Here is a 17,680-nt window from a genome sequence, read left to right as displayed (position 1 = left end):
TTATCCACTTCATTGCCACTGTTCTCCAACGCAGGACAGAGCGAGAGCTTTCCAGCCGGCGCCCATGATCTCTAGCCACTGCGGCGGGGGAGCATTTCTGTCCAACTCCAACCTCGGGCCGCAACCGGCCCTGCCCCAGCCGCTCCTTCATGCGGAAGTTAGGGAGCGCTCAGCCTGCTGGGCCCGGGCTGTGGACACAACGTGCAGTTCGCCTCTCGGGGGCTGAGCTACGTGCAGCAGCTACCCGGCTTTCCTACTCAGCGTGTGCAGGGGAGGGATCAGCGCTGTGTAACTCGCCGGGAGGCGGGATCCGCTCTTCTGCTCCTATATCAACGTATGCAGCGCTGACGGGCAGGCCCGCCGGCTGCTGGACGCCTCTCGCCCAGCAGAGCCTCCCTCTTGTCCCCCCGCCCTCACTGCAACATCCCCAGGCCGTGCCCTGCCCTGCGCCTCCCCTCCTGCACGCGAATGCCAGCGCTTCCTTGGCACGGCCCGTTGCACAGGCGCTGCCGTCGAGCCCAGCCAGCGGGGCAGAGCTGCTGCTCTAGAGGCGGCTTTGCAGCTCCGCCCGGCCCGCCGTAGCCATTCCCCCTTCCCCTGCCGCCGCGGCCTGCCAGGCCCCAGCGAGGGAGCAGGAGCGCCGCGCGAGCCGCCTGGGCCCGCAGCCCCTCCCGTCCGAGCCCCCTCCGCCTCCTTCCCTCTCTTCCAGCCAGCCCAGCCGCCCACGTGACCCGCTGACGTATGCCTCCCCCGCCAACTTCCAAGCTCCTCCGCGCGGCTCAGCACCCGACTCCCCCCGCCCGCAATTGCGCATGCCTGGGACTTGGGTTATGCAACAGCCCTGCTGCTGCCGCCGCTGGCCGCCCAGGCCCCGCCGCCCGAGTGCCGCAGCCGCAGGCCAGGGGTGCCGTCACCGTGTAGGTGGCAGAGGCCGGGTCGGTGGGGCGCGGAGGCGGCCCGGCCCCCCGGGTGCTGCCCCTGAGGCCAGTGTGTGTGCGCCGCGCGCCGGGCCCGTGAGTGGCAGCGGGGGCCGCCGCCAAGTCCCGCCTGTTCCGCTCTCCCTGCTGCAGGCGGCGACGGCGGCGGAGTGGCTTCCTGCGCGCGGTGTCGCTCCCCCTCCCCCCGGCAGTAGGAGCCGCAGCGGCAGCAGCCCGGGTCCCTGAGCCATGGCTCTGTGAGAGCAGCACATGGCGGCCGCAGCTGCCATGAGCCCCCCACTAATCCACACAACTCCCCCCTGAACGGCCACCTGCAGCAGCAGCGCCTCCACCGCTCCCACCCCCGCCCGCAACTCCAGCCACAGCCCATCGCCCGGCCAGCACCCAGACCCCGCCGCCAGGCCTGCACTCGCCCGCCGCCGCCGCCGCCCGCCCGGTCCTCGCCATGGGAGTGCAGGGATTCCAGGACTACATCGAGAAGCACTGCCCCAGCGCCGTGGTGCCCGTGGAGCTGCAGAAGCTGGCCCGGGGCAGCCTCGTGGGTGGGGGCCGCCAGCGGCCCCCTCAGACCCCGCTGCGCCTCCTCATCGACGCCGACAACTGCCTGCACCGGCTCTACGGCGGCTTCTACACGGACTGGGTGAGCGGCGGGCAGTGGAACCACATGCTGGGCTACCTGGCGGCGCTGGCCAAGGCCTGCTTCAATGGCAACATCGAGCTCTTCGTCTTCTTCAACGGGGCCCTGGAGAAGGCCCGGCTCCACGAGTGGGTGAAGCGCCAGGGCAACGAGCGCCAGACCGCGCAGCAGATAGTCAGCCACGTCCAGAACAAGGGCACCCCGCCGCCCAAGGTCTGGTTCCTGCCGCCCGTCTGCATGGCGCACTGCATCCGCCTGGCCCTCATCCGCTTCCACATCAAGGTGAGCAGCGGCCTCTCCGCCTCCCCCCGCTCGCTGCGCCCCTAAGGCCCCCGCCCATGGCACCGGCGGCCCCTCTCGCTGCGCGCTTTGGGTCCCCCATCTCCACCATGGCACCGGCGCCTCCTCTCGCTGCGCCCGTCCCGCCACCCCATCTCCACCATGGCACCAGCGCCCCCTCTTGCCGCTTTCTCCAGTCCCGCCGGCCAAGCGGGCCATCTCCCGGCGCCAGGGCCTCGGGAGCGCTGCGGTGGCTGGGGAGGGGGAGGGCGAGGGCTCTAAGATGGCAGCGGGGTTGCTCTCCCGGTAATGTCCGTACCGAGTTGAGCGAGGGGAAGGGGAATTATGTATCTCCCTATCCGCAAAATGTCGTCAAAGGCCGGCCGTGGCGGCTGCTCGGGCCGGGAGAGGAGCTCCCTGGGAGCGGCCTCTGCCTCACCGCTGGCCAGCGAGCGACAGCTGCACGACGCAACGCGGCCAAAGTTTATGCTGCTGCCTTCTCCGCGGACCCCCTTGGGCTGGATGGAGCAAAACTAAGTAGCCTTGCTGTCACCTAGGAGCAGCAGGCCCTTAACTGGCAGAGTGAAGGGTGTAGCGAGCACCCCCCACGCTGGTGTCCTCAATCTCCGCTGGGATTTTCTATTTATACATATGTCAGCCAATGGAAGCAAAATGAAGGGGATTTACAGCCTCCTGAGAGAGCCCCTCCCCAGCCGAACTGCTCAAATGGGCGACAGACAGGACAATCACTGTTCCAGCGTGGGTTAGAGAGAGAACTTCATCTTTCAAAAACAGGACTTGCTGTTGCTTTCCTGCTTTAACTTTTACCTGTTCTCCTCTCTTTCTTTCAGTGCATTTTACATAATTTGTTCTTTCTTTCTTTTTTTACTGTCAGAGTTTTCTATCCTTATTTCTCCTTTCTGCTGTAGTTTCTACTTTTTACCCCTTGATTTGTATTTCCGCTCCTCTACTGTGCTTTCTCTACTCCTCTCCATGTTCTCTTGGGATAAGAATTGGAGAGCATCCTGTTCACCCATCAAATGTGGCTGATGATGGTGTTTTGGAGGGTGACTGAGAATGGGCAGGTATCATCCTCCAAATGCTGATTAACTGGCAGTCTGTTAATAAATGATGTTGGGTAGTTTATTTTGCTCTACAACTGTGTGCAGAATTCAGTGCTAGATCCTCTGCCTCCATGTTCTTTTGGGGGCCATTGTTCCATTCATTTATCGACTTGTAAAATGTCCCTTTCTGGCCAGAGTTCCCTCTTCTTAGAAACCAACTTAGGTGATTTGTTCCACAGGTAACAATATACTCTAATTTCTGCACCTTCATGTGCAATATTAGATACTGTTTGCCAAGAGTTTAAATGGCATTATAAAACAACAATTACAAAAAACAGTAAAGTTGTATTGTACCTGACAGGCAAGCAACAAGTTCTACCATGAGGCAAGATGTTAATTTACATTTAAACTGAACATGTTTTGCCTAAATGAAGTGCATTATCAGAGGCTAAAATGCAGATGTTCAGAATCTATGGTAAAAAGCTAAAAATAACTTGTCAAATCTAATGATGCCCAGAATACTTCCATAAAGGGTTTTCAAGTAGTTTAAACTAATTCATCCATTATTCTACAATAATTAGCACAAAGGAGTCTCATAACCTATTTCTTTCTTGTAGACTAGAACTGTTTAACAGATAATCAATTGTGCGGTTGTAGTTTAAACTGTTTTTATTTCAAATAAAAGTATAAATTTGCTGATAGCTTTAATTGCACTAGGGAATGTCTTTAAGGCTTTTTATTATAATCTTTTTACCCTAGCATCCAAGAGATGATTTTGAAGGTTGCAAAACATTTTAAATACTTTTTATCCAGCTTTCAGGATTTGTAGTAATCTTTCAGTAATGTTAATTTAAAAAAATTGTCACAATGATAAAATTGTGATAGTTGATATTGTTTACTATGAAAAGAAAATTTTGTTGCTAAAACCTGGAATGAAAATGTGTAATTTTCCAGAATTTATTTGTTTAAACTTCCATTATGGAGAAAGGAACCGAAGGAGTTGGAACACATACTAAATAGTTGCCAACTTTATCTATTACTCTGTTTCATAGTAAATATTATGTGACCTTAAGAGTTGTGCCACTGATCGGTAATTGGAGCTTAACATGATCAGCCTTTTGTACTGTCCGTTTTGGCAGATCACACCATAGCTGTAACTGGGCCAAAGGATAACTTTGAGATTGGGACAAGATTTTATAAAGATTGCTTTCTTGAAAGAGTTTGAAGAAGTGATCTTTTGGTTAAGATTTTCTGTGTTCAGCAAAAGGGAGAAACAACAAAATAACTTATTTTCTGGAGTTTTGTGTGGCTTAGGGAGAGCATGGAATAACAGAGGAAAACTTACTATTTTATTTTCTATCTGGGACTTAAGGTTGAAAGGTCCAGCATTAAAAATCATCCTACATTTTAGAGGCAGTTACAGCTCAGCCTAAACTAATGGTGGAAGTCCCACCCCTTGATCCCTTTCTAACTGGTGAGAAATTTTTTAACTTTATGGGTTAATGTATCTAGAGTAGTGATTGGCTAACAGGAATGACAGACGTACAGTGTGTTACTATTATTGACAGGTTAGTGTGAATGATTGTCCTGTTCCTGTGTGTACGTAGGTTTAATTTTTTTTGTATGAGAGCCTGAGGCTAACAGAGGAAGATGGAATCTCACTTCCGTTAATCAGATGTGACCTAGAATAAACTAGATATCCATCAAGATAGACTATTGTAAAAGTGAGTTTCTATTATATTCTGCAAAACACTGAGAGGCCTGACATTTATTTAAAGGTAAGATGGTATGGTTACTTTTGTCATGATGGTAGCTACTCTTTTCCCACCCACACTGTACTCTTTTTCCCACGTAGTACCTGGTCAGCATGAAATAATTTGACTTTTATATGATTGCTTTTAGAATGTGAATGATTAGTCCAAGTCTGGTTATGTAATGTGATTATATTAGTATGTTTTTGCAGTTTGAAAAAAAATTTGTAATGCTTTCTAAATAAAAGGGCATTAAAGATCACCTAGTGGAAGTATCAAGTCTGATGTGAAATTTTGGTTAAAGTATAACTGTCCTGTTGTTTTTTCATGACACAGATATTAAGATTTTTGTTTTGATTATCTCCTAAGTTTCTGGAACTCCTACGTGCTGCTTTTGCTAATGTTTAAATGGATACTCTGATCTGATGTCAGGGTATATAATGTGCAAATTCTGGGTGCTGAAGAATATTTTTTGCCCCTTAGTCCCAGAGACCTGAGGATTTCCCAGCAGTAAAATAAAGGTTTTTTTTCTTCTGACTTAAAAAAGAAAAAAAAAAAAAGATGAAATGGATTGTTTTGGCATTGATAGCTGTCTAACATGCAGCAAATTTGTGGTATGTTTTAACTAGCTATTAGTAGCTGTTTTTTTTTTCTTAGTCATGTAAGCAATATGTAAACTGGATTTGTTTTATTTCAATTTTTTTTTAGTACATTTAATGTATGTAAAGTTGCTGAATTTGACGGCTTTGTTGTCTGAAGCCCTACATTCACAAAAAATAGGAGTCGCAGCATGTAGTTCCCTGCCAATAGCCTCCCGCTTGACCTGGAGGAATCAACTTTAGTGGGGAGAAGAAAGTTCATACTTATTGAATCCTCGGCCTTTTTGCTGAGATTGTGAATAAAGGATCAGTTTTGGACACGTGCCTCTCAAGGAGCTGGATTTGCCCCCACCAAAGCACTTGGAAATTATCAGAGAGGGTAATCCATTTTTAGTCGCTGCCAGTGTTGGAGAGATTCAAATTGCTAACCCGAAGGTGGGAGGAGTCTCGGTATTGCTCTACTTCTTTGAACTGGTCAGCCCTCTGTGAAATGGAGAGAATTTGTTTGTAATCCTAATTTATGATCAGTTTATACAGCCATCTAGGATGTTGTGTAGATAGCAGTATATCTAGATAATTTTAAGATTATAATTTTAAGATTAGACCATAAACTTCCTGATTTTTCTTAATAACTTTTTTCAAGAATATCTATTTTTAAACTCAAAAGTAGCTACTTTTTTGTTCTCACACACTATTTTCTTTTATGATCATAGTTCTGCTGTTCTATTTTATAGTTCTCAAATGTATGTTTCTCCTCTCTAGCGCTTATCCCAAATCCCTACATATTCTCTTTGACACAGTTTCTAGCAACGTTCTGGGTGGGCAAGAGTAAATGGGAGTTGCATGTTTAATTTTTTTTGCATGTGCATGAGCCAATAAAACTTCATTGCAAAATGGAATGTCTTATTTTATTTTTATTTGGTGTTTCAAGAAGGCTAGTTTTGAGAACATGGGTAACAAGTTTTAAATATGAACTAATCTTCAGAAATCTTACTGGAAACATTTGTGATTTAAGGCCTTTCTGCACTCTTACAAACTGTCAGCTAGCTCAGTTTATTGTGCTAACTAAGAAAAATGTAAATGCTTCCTACTGAGAGCAGTTTTAAAGAATTTGTAGATTACTTCAGCCCAACATAAGATAAAACAGGTTTCTCAGAGATATTAAATGTTCTATAGGTCCTTATTTTTGTAATGAACTTCTGTTTATTGTCCATTGAAAGAAATGTAATTCATGAAACAGAAACTTGTTTTTATGCCAAGCACGTTTGTTAGAATTTAAATGATTAAGCAGTGCATGGTCCTAGCATTGTTAGTGCTTTGGCAGAACCTCATTTTCTTTTCTGTGTGTGTCAGATAGTAAATCTTAAATTATTTTCTCTTTTCCTGTTCTGGCATCATTTACACAAGACTTAGATTTAAGCTTAAATTTTTGTCTTTTTAAGCACTGAAAATTGTTTCATGCTACATTGCTTTTTTCAGATTATTTCTGATTTTCACCTTTGTGCTTTATTTTGGCATAACATGCATGTTCGAACTAGCTTGATTTGTACAACTTTTAGAGCTCTTATCCCTAGCTTTTGTACCTGTTTTGTGGCTCTTATATCCAGCTTGGGTTTTGGTAAAGTTGAAAATTAGTTGTACCTTTACAGGCAGCCAGTATAGCTCTTCATAACAGCTCAATTATTTGTGTTACTTAAACACAATTGTTCAGTAATATGAGCCCAACATGTACATGATACATATAACTTGCTAGTACTTAACTCCACTAAATTTTTCATAAAAATTTTGCTAGTAACCTTCCCAAGTTAAAACGTTATAGATCTAATTTTTGAACTCTTGAATTTTTTTTGAGTGACCACTGTGCTGTATCGGATCTCTGACAATTTGATAACCTGCTACAAGGAATTTCTCAGTCTATATTGGATGTGAACAAAACAGCCACACACATTACACCAAATGGTGGTGTAGCTAATTAAATACCTATGAAATGACTTAAGATGTTACTTTTGTGATGGGTACTTTGAAAAGCAAGGGAGAGCATTGAGAAGCTTTGTGCATCATTGACCTTAAATGCAGATTGTTGCAACCAGAATAACTTTGACATGGAGTTAAAAGATGAAAATAGAAAAAGTGAGATATAGAAGAGCATAACCTTTTCCTCTTCTCTTGATATTTAACAAACATACCAAACATAGTTTCCCTAAGAAACTAGGTAAAAGTTTAAGAAAAACGTATGTTTTAGCAAACTTTAAATTGACTATATAAGCAAAATACCAAGTAAGATGCTGACTGTCCAGTAACTTAAGACATGGTTTTTAAATATGAATCAATCATAAAAGTACATGTGAAATGCTGAATTTATACCTGGGTATCCCTACCAGCAACTTGAAAGTCAACAGAAGATCAATACAATGTGACTGTAGGGCATGCAGATAAAATGGAATCATATTCAGAGCACAAAGGCTGCTTTGTTTAAACAATTTTTAAAATTTGCTTTTAGAACTAAAGCACCTTTTTTACTAAGTAATAAAGTGTGTGTTTAAATAATTCTGGTTTGATTGAAAGTGATAGAACTATTACGATTATTAACTTTTATTTTTTATATTATCATAATACATGGGAGCCCTGGTCATGGACCAGGACCCTGTTTTGCTAGGTGCTGTAGAAATGTAGAACAAAAAGACAGTCCATGTCCCAAGGATCTTACAAACTAACATTTAAATTGGTTAATTTATCACTGTCTAAATTTATAGGTATATAAACATATGTGTTGTGGTGAATGGAACTGCTGTTTTACCTTTGTTGTGTTTGTTGTTTTTCTTGGGTTTGAATAGGTATCTCAAGGCATCTTACTATCGATTGCTTTTAAATTCAGATGCTTGTTGAGGCTAGGTTATACCAGCATGAAAACTTTCGGTAGTTGTCCAAATCACTGACTAATAGTTTGGGATGTAGGTAACAGCAGAGGACAAAGGAGTAAGCTTTCATAAACACACAGCATTTTATTTTTTAATTTGTTTGGGGCTTGATACTGCAGTTACGGTTTATGTAACTTGTCGGAATCACTGGAAGTTCAGTGTGTGGAAGGGCAGACTGTACAATGTGGGATACTTATCTGATTATTTTAAAAATTATTATTATACAAGTCCCTCATTGTCTTATCAGGGAGTTTACTTATTTTCAATGTCGGAAGTTGGTCTTTATTTGACTGACTTGAGCCCTCTGTAATTATGCCTCAATTGGGACCGCTCTATTTCAGTGACTAGAAAAGTACATCCTTAGCCAATCTACAGAAAAAAGATTCTCAACATTGATTGGTGTAATAGAGTATGTGTGTATTATGAGAAAACCTGTTAAAATGTAACATAATACAATAATACTGAGCTGTCCTTAAGCAGTATCACGTCTGTCTGAATACTTTTCAGGTCTTAGTGTTTTCACAACCTTCTACCTATAGCATTGTAGGAAATCTCTTCTCCGAATATGTTCTTTGTATCTTTGTTTTATTTTAAACTTTCTTCAAGTGTTCAGGTTCTCCTTAAGCAATAGTTATGGATCTCAGTGTATCATACTAAATATGAAAGACTATTGAAGTTTAATAGTGCATCTAATGCTTTTTTCTCTTCTTTTATAGGTTGCACAAAGCATTGAGGATCACCATCAAGAAGTAATCGCTTTCTGCAGAGAAAAAGGTTTCCATGGTTTGGTTGCATATGACTCCGATTATGCATTGTGCAACATCCCTTACTATTTCAGTGCCCATGCCCTAAAACTGAGCCGTAATGGGAAAAGTCTCACAACAAGCCAATATCTGATGCATGAAGTTGCCAAGCAACTGGACCTAAATCCAAACCGCTTTCCTATTTTCGCTGCTCTGTTAGGTAGGTGAAGTAATAAGAGAATTTTACATAATGTGATGAGTCAAACTTACAACTTATATTTCTGTTACATCATTTACAAATCATTTATTGTTATGTGTATAAGATCTTTAACAAAGCTCTTTCCTTGTATGACATATTTCCCTATCCATTGTTTTTGAGCTGTTATATTCTGTCACTCCATGCTCACAGCAGCTTTAGGTTCCTTTGTGTCACTAACATGTATGTCTGTGAATGCAATCAACTTTTGAGTCTGGAGAGGTGCTCTGTGAATAGCTACAAAGGTTGTGAAAGAGTAATGCAAACTGTACTCTTCTGGAAACAAAGTAGGAGTTCTGCAAAAGCTCTCACTAATCAAAGCATTTTAGTTCATGAATGGAACAAAATTTTCAGACAGCTTTAGTTATATTAATACACAGTATGTAAGCTCTACTTTTAATAACCATGTTTGTCTTAATAAGTTTTCACATAGGCAGATTCTCTATGCATTCAGGTTAAATAAGTCAAAATTGTGTTGTGTAGGTATCTTGCACTTCCAGAGTACTGTTTATCTCAGCTGTAAGTGTCGTACAAACATTAGTAGGCCTCAGTTGCCTTGATCACTTCTCTGTCACTGAAGTGGATTGGAGCAGCTGTCTCACTACACAACAATTTATGTACAGAACTGAAAAGAACTGTATTCAATTGAAAGTGCAGGAGAAGTACTGGTAGGCAGTATGTAACTCTCTCAGCTGGAGACTGGCTAGGATACTTAGATTAGCTCCTCTGCCTCTGATGGTAAATGCCATGAGATCTTTAATGACCCCAAATAGTGAAGACCTCGGTTCTGTGTCTCATCTGAAAGATGTCAATTCTAGCAGCACAGTACTGCCAGCACCATTCTAGGGCTTTGTTCTGTTACTGACTTGCCATTTACTGTATCAGTAGTACCATTGCAGCACTAAGGTCTTCTATGGGAGATCTCCAAAGAATAAAACTTACATCGACTGGTATCCTAAATTCTTTCTGGGCAAAAGGTATTAAATAAATGTTTTCCCTCAAGGTATGCCAAATAGAGCACCAGACTAGGTTGAAAGACCTGGATTCTATTCCCACCTCTCCCATTGACTTGCCATGTGACCGAAGGCAAATTACATAATCTCTTTGCCTTAATTCTTTCTCACTGTAATAAGAGTATAATACTTCAAGTGCTCTAAAATCTACAGATGAAAAGGGCTATGTATTACTTCCTTGGCATGCCAGTTCTAGAAAACACTAAAATTCATATACACACTTTGTCATGGTTAATATTTCCCTTATAAAAAGTGAAATCCTGCTTTACATAAGAATGGGAAGAACCATATAGCAGTGAGTGATTCAAAAAAGACTTGCAGTGTGTGCTACACAGGAAATGGATAATATTTCTGGTCCTGTCAATTCATGTTTTCTTTCTGTGTCAAGAATAGTTATCATCACCACTCCCCAAGTAGTTAAATGGTTATTAAATGTGAAGTACTTGTAAAACAGCTAGTGATGCTAGAAGTTTTATGTGGGTGGTGGTTGCTAGAATCTTTCTAAACTGTGATACTTTAAATAACAAAATAGTCCTTAAAATTTGTTTTTAACAGAGAAAACCTGGTTTTTCTGTTTAATGTTTTGAATTGCTTGTAAGCTTCTTAAAGTGTATTCCACTGAAACTTATTTATAAAATCATAGACACTAGCCCTTTGAGACCAAAAAAAAAAAAAAGTCATCTGGTATTTTTGTGGCTTGCTTCATATTGAATAACCATTGAGCTAATATCCTGATTGGTTTTATTGTTTTCTTATTTTGTTGAGTCTGAGTACAACATAGCTATAGAAAAGGTTCTGTATGGTCTCTGGTCATTTTTATGGAACATAGACTTGAACTCTAGGATCCTGCAAGCTTATCAGTACTATGCTGTATGCTGTTTGTCTTTGAATATTGTAATGCAAGTTACTGAATTTAGGCATTGCAGTAATATAAATAATAAACTTTTATAAAGGTTTATAGGAAGGGATGTTAGTTTATTTGGGCTTAGTGTCACTAAGGTCATCTCGGTATTTTGAGATATTGTTCTTGAAAGATAGTGTATAATTCTAATAAAATCTTAAATACAGGTAAAGTTGTATGTAATCTGGCACATGTTTAAAAGCAGCACACTTCAGGTAACCTGAATAAAACTACAGGTGAGTTGCATATCTTGACAGATTGCTCAGACTTGGTTCCAGGGGCCTAGAGGGTGTCCTCTAAACCTCATAGGGCAAAGGCAACCCTTAGTGGTAAGAATGCCTAAGGATTTTTCTACACAGAGAAAATAAACAGCATCGCTATAGTGGAATAATCATTCTACTATAGCTATGCTGGTATAACGCCCCGGTGTGAACACTCTATTCTGGTATAACTGGAATATATTCTGGAATAATTATAATTGTTGTTAAGATAGTATTTAACTGTAATTATTCCAAAATAGTCACTTATTTCAGAATAGTGTGTTAGCATGAGAGAGTTATATGAGCATAGCCACAGTGGAATAATTATTTCACTATAATTATGCTAGTCAATTTCCCTGTTTAGACGAGCCTTGTTTTTTTAGCTTATGTTTCTAGTTCCCTGTAAAGTTCACCTTTTGGGTTGAAAGTTTTTATACCTGGTGCTACCCAAAGGTGAATTGTTATTGAAATTTTGAGTGTGAGAAAGGCTCCATTGTTATTGAGTATGAGCAGATTGAAGACAAATGGTGACCTTTCTTTAAAAAAAAAAAGGGGGGGGGGAGGCGGCGCAATATGGCTGGGGTTAAAAACTTGGCAGGGAAGTGCTTTTGAGTATTCCAGTATTTGGATCAATTTTGGAGGGTTTTAAAAATCACAGTCTATGATGAAAGTGTGGATACAATTATTTTAAAGCTCCTCCTGAAGTCTTCCAAAACTAGATAAGACAGGTTTAACTTAGCTGCGTGTTGAAGGAAGAAGAGTAGGAAGTGAAGGTTTTGGGCAGATAAGATGCTGCCACGGACACTCTTTTTTGCGCAGTGTATGCACTTAATGGCATCTAACCCAACTCGAAAGGAATTTGGATCCCTTCAGTGGGTATTGACTTGTACACTTGAAAACATTGTGTGACTCTTGGTCAGTGGAAAACTAAGCGCAATGTGAAGTGGCTCTTATTCAGCATACCCCTTACATGGGACAATGTCTTTAACTGGAATCTCATCCTTTTTTTTTTTTTTTTTTTTTAAACGCTAGTAAATGTCATAAAAGTGGAAAAAAATACAACATTGAGGTTGCATAGTTAAGCACTCAGATCAGGAAACGCCGGAGCTAAGGTTGCTTGTGTAACCGTAATCTCTTCCCCATTGTGCATGCAGTATAAGAAGTCTAATTACACATTCATATTCTATTTATGAAACAAAATACATGTTGTTTTTTTAAAAAAGAACTTCAAGTACACTTCATAATATGTAGTGTCTTCTACTCTGGTATATCAGACCTACTGCTTAAGTGCAGTAGGATCTTCTACTGTGTATCTTTAATTTTATTTAAAAATTCTATACTTGAGAAATGATCATGTGCATATATTCTTTATAGCAGTTTGATTACCAGTGGACAGAGTTAACCAGAGTGACACAATGGGACGTGACAGGGTTGACTACCAGGCCCAAGGGCTTGAAACGTAATTATTTAAAAATGAAATCTTAGATTCTGCTAAAGTTGATGGGAATTACCCAGGAAAGCTTCCTACTTGTCTACATTGAGTGGATTTTCAGCCCTGAGCTGAGGGTTACTGATTCTTCCTTAAACTGGACTCCAGTGACCTAGAGGTCTGTAGTAGTGACGTAATTGCTCTATGAAAATTGTTTGATATTAGTCTTGTTCCTAATGGATACACAGCCACATGAGGACAAATAACATAATTTCTCTCCTTGGTGGCAGTCTCAGCTGGGAGTGAAGAATTTGAATGGGCATTTAGACTAAACTCCTAAAGTTTGTGCATTTAGGTAAGGAGTGAGATTTTCTGATTGGTTAGTTTGAAGAATTTTGAACTGCTTTTGTCTCTGCAGTTGTTCTTAAAGTAGACAGTTCTCAAACTGTGATCCAGAGGGCATCCTCTAGTGGTCTTGTGGGAGAGGGGTGGCTAACAGCATACTACTGGTTTCCCTCAAGTCAGCTAAAATACATTACTTTCCTAATACTAATTTTCCTTGTAAACAGTTGCAGTGGTTGCCACAGCAATATGTGATTTGTGAATAGGAAGGAAGGCTAAGGCCTGATCTACACTGAAAAATTAGTTTGACCTAGCTGCATCGTTCAGGGCTATGAGAAATTTCACACTATAATTAGGTTGATCTAACACCCAATGTATATACAGTTCGGTTGATGGAACAGTTCTTCCGTCGACCTAGCTACAACCGCTCGGAGAGGTGGATTAACTACCTCAGTGGAAAATCCCTTCTGTTGGAGGAAGCATCTATGTTACGGCATTACAGAGGCACAGCTGCAGTAGCAACTGTAATGTGGACATCCCTAATATGCTGAAGCTGTGAAAAGGTTTGAAAAACCCTGCTTTAAATAAATTGACAGCACTGGAGACTAAGTCTGTTGCTTTTTACAAACTTTAAATATGGGGGGAAAAAAAAACCCTTAAATTTAACTGTCATAAATGAAGCAACAGAGTCTGTAAGGATTTCTTCTCGTGCTTTGTAAAATCTGTTTTCAGAGATGCTGTAATCTATTGCTTCATCATCAATGAATCATTTTCTTGCTTTATTCAAGTTGTTTCCTCCCATTTCTTCAGTCCCTTTTTTTATTGCAATGTACTATGCTTTGAAAGATCAAAATTATTAAAATAACTTTCCACTTTGCTAAAGTGGTTTAGGTGGTAAATGATCAAGTAGCTTGGTCATTACTTGCCATCCCTTTTCATTCTCAAGCTAACAAATTGACTGGAGGTAGTACTTACTAAATAATTAGTAGAACGTCATTGCTTTATAAACTATCATAATAGTGCCCATATTAAAATTAGCAAATATAATGAAGCTATGGGGAGAAAATAGTTTCAGATGGTGGCTTAGTTACATTTTTGTACGTAAGATTTTATGTTAACCACTTGTTTACTCCAGTATTGCCAGACTAAGCCAATTTGCTTGATATTTCTCATGCATATTATTTGCTGAGGGCAGACTTCTGTTGGAAAGGTTTTCAAAGCTAATTGGATAGGCCACTTGGAAAATACAAGAGCTTTAAAATGAAGAGTCCTCAGTATTTCAAAAGTTTCCTAACAGTTTTCTGCAACCTTATCTTAAAATGGCTTAGCCTAGTTACTTCCGATTTGTTCTTTTTCTATTGGCATCAGTGATAGATATCTTTGACTATTTTTGGAAAGTGTCTGTTTTAACTTGAAGCTATTTGAGGCGTATTTACTAAATCTAGGAGATGGCTGCAGAGTTTGTTAGGTACAGAAGTGCATCACATGGCATTCAGAAAGGATCAGTAAGGATGGGAGACAAGGTTGAGTGTCTGCAGCTGAAGCTTTAAGAAGATGTCTTATTGAATTCTGTAGTTGCTTCTCTCACAGGAGTCCCAGCTCATTCTCTCTTCTGAATTGTGATGACTCCAGAGATGAAACTTTAAGACAGATTTAAAATAGTATAGGCAGATGAATTACTTTGAAAAAAAAACTCATTAGAATGCTTCAGCTATTAAAACTAAGATAATCTAATTATTTCTGAAAATTCAAAGTTAAGGTCGGACTTGAAAAATATGGAAATGCAGTTTTAAAATTTTGCTCTTAATATAGGACCTTTAGGCTTTGAAATAATTGCCCTTTTATAACAACATTTTAATTAGGTTTTATAAAATAATGGATTTTTGTTTACAAATTTAACTCCTCCCCTGCCCTCTAGGATAAACATATATTTACTTGGGTTTGATTGCAAATCTCTTTTGCTGCATCAATCAATTTTGCTGTAGAATCAGTTTATACAAAGTGTTTGGTTTTTAAAGATGTACTTTTTTAAAAGTTCTGCATGTTATATATTCTAGGTAATCACATTCTTCCTGATGAAGATTTGGCTTCCTTTCATTGGAGTTTACTTGGTCCAGAACATCCACTAGCCTCACTTAAGGTACAACCCTAATCTAATTTCTAGCAGTTAAACATTATAGACCATTATAGCAACAAAACACAGCAGTATGTGCTTAATAGGCAGCTCATTCACACCTTAGGTGCTTTTTGAGGTATGATGATGAAGAGTAGGCACCTTCAGCTCCTGAGAAATATACCAATAGCTTTCTAATGAAAAATGGATGCAAGGTATGGTACTTTTAGACTGCACACCCTTTAATGATCTACTTAACTGTCATTTACCTCAATGCAAAAATTGGCCCCTTATCTGTAATAAACCATATTTAAAATTTTGTATGCAATTTAATAAACCTTTTAAAATTACTTTGGACTTCTAATCCCTCTGATTTCCCAGGAGTTTAGCTGCCCTGTCTGTAGCAATTCATAGCTCAGTGACCACTTTAATTCTTTCTTTCTGTTGAATACTAACTTAAGGACCCTTTTCTGTTGAGAGTTAGAAGTGGTAGTAAACCAAAAACTGCTGCTTAAAGGGCAGCTGGGCTCACTGGAGGATGAGATGATGGCAGCAGTCCAGAACTATCTTTCTTTCCTTCTCTTTACCCCCAGTTTACTTAACTTTTTCCCCTATCCTGAACTTTACAGCTTAAACACCCAGCTTTCTGACCTAAATTTTAAATTAAAAATTGCCTGGCTATTTTTGTGTCAAGTGTAGCCTGAAAAATAAAGTCAGAACTTTTAACTTAATGAAAAACAATTAAAATTAGTAGCTTTGACTGTCTCTTGAAAACTGGGACTGGGTGACAAAGTAATAATTTGACATGCCAGTGCAAGAGAAGTAGCAGTGGCATTTGTAAGGAAAACAGTCATTTCCTCTACCATCCCAGCTAAATGTGGAGGTGGTGGAGCACTTTTAAAGTTAAATCTTAATTTAGTCATTTGAATTTGGAGACAAATGTAAGGCTCCCAATTCAGTTATTAAGCTGGAAAGTTTAGGGGAGGAAAAGAGGCACACCTTTCTCTTAAGAAAAACCTTTAGTCCACTGGTTCTCAAACTGTGGGTGGGGAACCACCAGAGATCCATAAAGCTCTTCTTCATCTCTTGAATTAGGTTGTTGGGGAGAGTTATTGATCCATGAAATGGTCATTCTGTGATGAAGCCTATGGAATGGGGAAAAAAAAGTAGAATCAGCAGTTAGTTTAGTGAAAGAGAAATCCTCAGAGTAGTATAAATCCATCTATGTTTTCTCATTTAATGGGGCATAGGGAGTTTCCTTTTTGTTTGAAATCCCAGATGTCCACTAGTAAGAGCTGGTTTACAGATGTAACATCACCCAAAGGTCAAAATAGCCGATTCAGAATATGGCTTTGAATAATACAACCACAGTCATGTTCCATAAGATACCTGCCAAATATATGCTAAATTTTACTTGGATATTATGAAAACAAAATAATTTAATTTAAGATGTATTCTGCCTTGTTTGCCTTTAAATTCACTTTATTCTTTATTTAAAAGATCCTGGGCAGATACTTCCTAAAGAGGTTTTTTTTTCTTTTACTTTTCTGTATCTTTTGACTGATTTTTTTTTTTTTTTTTTTTGCTTTTTTTTCCATTTGTCAGATATTGCCTTCCTGAGTTACTTAATAGAACTAACGTAAAATGCCTTCATATCTTCAGTTTTGTTTTGGCATAGTATCATCGATGATGTCGTTGCAACTCTGGCATTAGTAGGTTTTCAGTTAACTGCAGTTCTGGCAAAACCAAAACACAGAATATACATTTTTTTCCCCAGACACTCCAAAAAGAAACAAAAATTAAAAAAAAACCTCTGCCAGGCACATCTTCAAGTCATAGACATGATGAGTGGGGAGAGGGGCTGCTAGGCATCATCTAATCCTGGAGCAATGACTTCGGTGAAAAGTCTGGTCTCTCTTTCAGATGCTGGAAGTGGGAAGGTCCTGTGATTCCAAACCAGGTCATTATCCCGGGACTCTGCTTGCGAGCTCAGTTTTTTGTGGGTGGGTTTTTTTTTTTTTTTTTTTTTTTTTTTGCCATCAGTTTATGGTCACTAGGAATTTGATTATTTGCACCCCCTACAGCTGCAAGAAGCAGGAACCTCTCATTCCTGTCCCTGAAAGTTTGGGATTTTGAAAATTTCCAGTCATTTTAACAGTGCAAAGACAGTATTGTCCTGATTTTTAGAGGTGCTGGTGATCATGAGTTCCCATTGACTTAAGTTGGAGTGCTTCAGCACTTCAGAAAACTAGAACCTGTATTTTTATGAAGAAAAACAGACTTGATGAATTAGGGTCCCTCGAATTGTTTTCTTTGTGACTTTCTTTGCCCTTTTTATTATGCAGTAACTAAGTAATGGTTCTATAAAGAGAGAAGTTTTGCTTGTCAGTCCACTCCAATGTGTGGAATGGGGGCAAAGCAAGCACTAATGCTGTTG

General features: G+C 40.5%; 1 protein-coding gene across 1 annotated transcript in view; it reads left to right on the top strand.

The window, feature by feature from the left end:
* Positions 1 to 799: 799 nt before the first annotated feature.
* FAM120A (family with sequence similarity 120 member A) overlaps positions 800 to 17,680 on the top strand; it is a 92,012-nt gene continuing 75,131 nt past the window's right edge. The window contains exons 1-3 of the mRNA XM_067543823.1: positions 800 to 1,857; positions 8,903 to 9,149; positions 15,188 to 15,270. Of these exons, the coding sequence (XP_067399924.1) occupies positions 1,384 to 1,857; positions 8,903 to 9,149; positions 15,188 to 15,270 (804 nt within the window). The 5' untranslated portion in view covers positions 800 to 1,383. The remainder of the gene's footprint in view (positions 1,858 to 8,902; positions 9,150 to 15,187; positions 15,271 to 17,680) is intronic.

Source organism: Emydura macquarii, unplaced genomic scaffold (genome assembly GCF_026122565.2).
Source record: "Emydura macquarii macquarii isolate MOO-44397 ecotype Brisbane River unplaced genomic scaffold, CSIRO-AGI_Emac_v2 contig_968, whole genome shotgun sequence".
Taxonomy (NCBI): Eukaryota; Metazoa; Chordata; order Testudines; family Chelidae; genus Emydura; species Emydura macquarii.
This window is presented reverse-complemented; position numbering and strand designations above follow the sequence as displayed.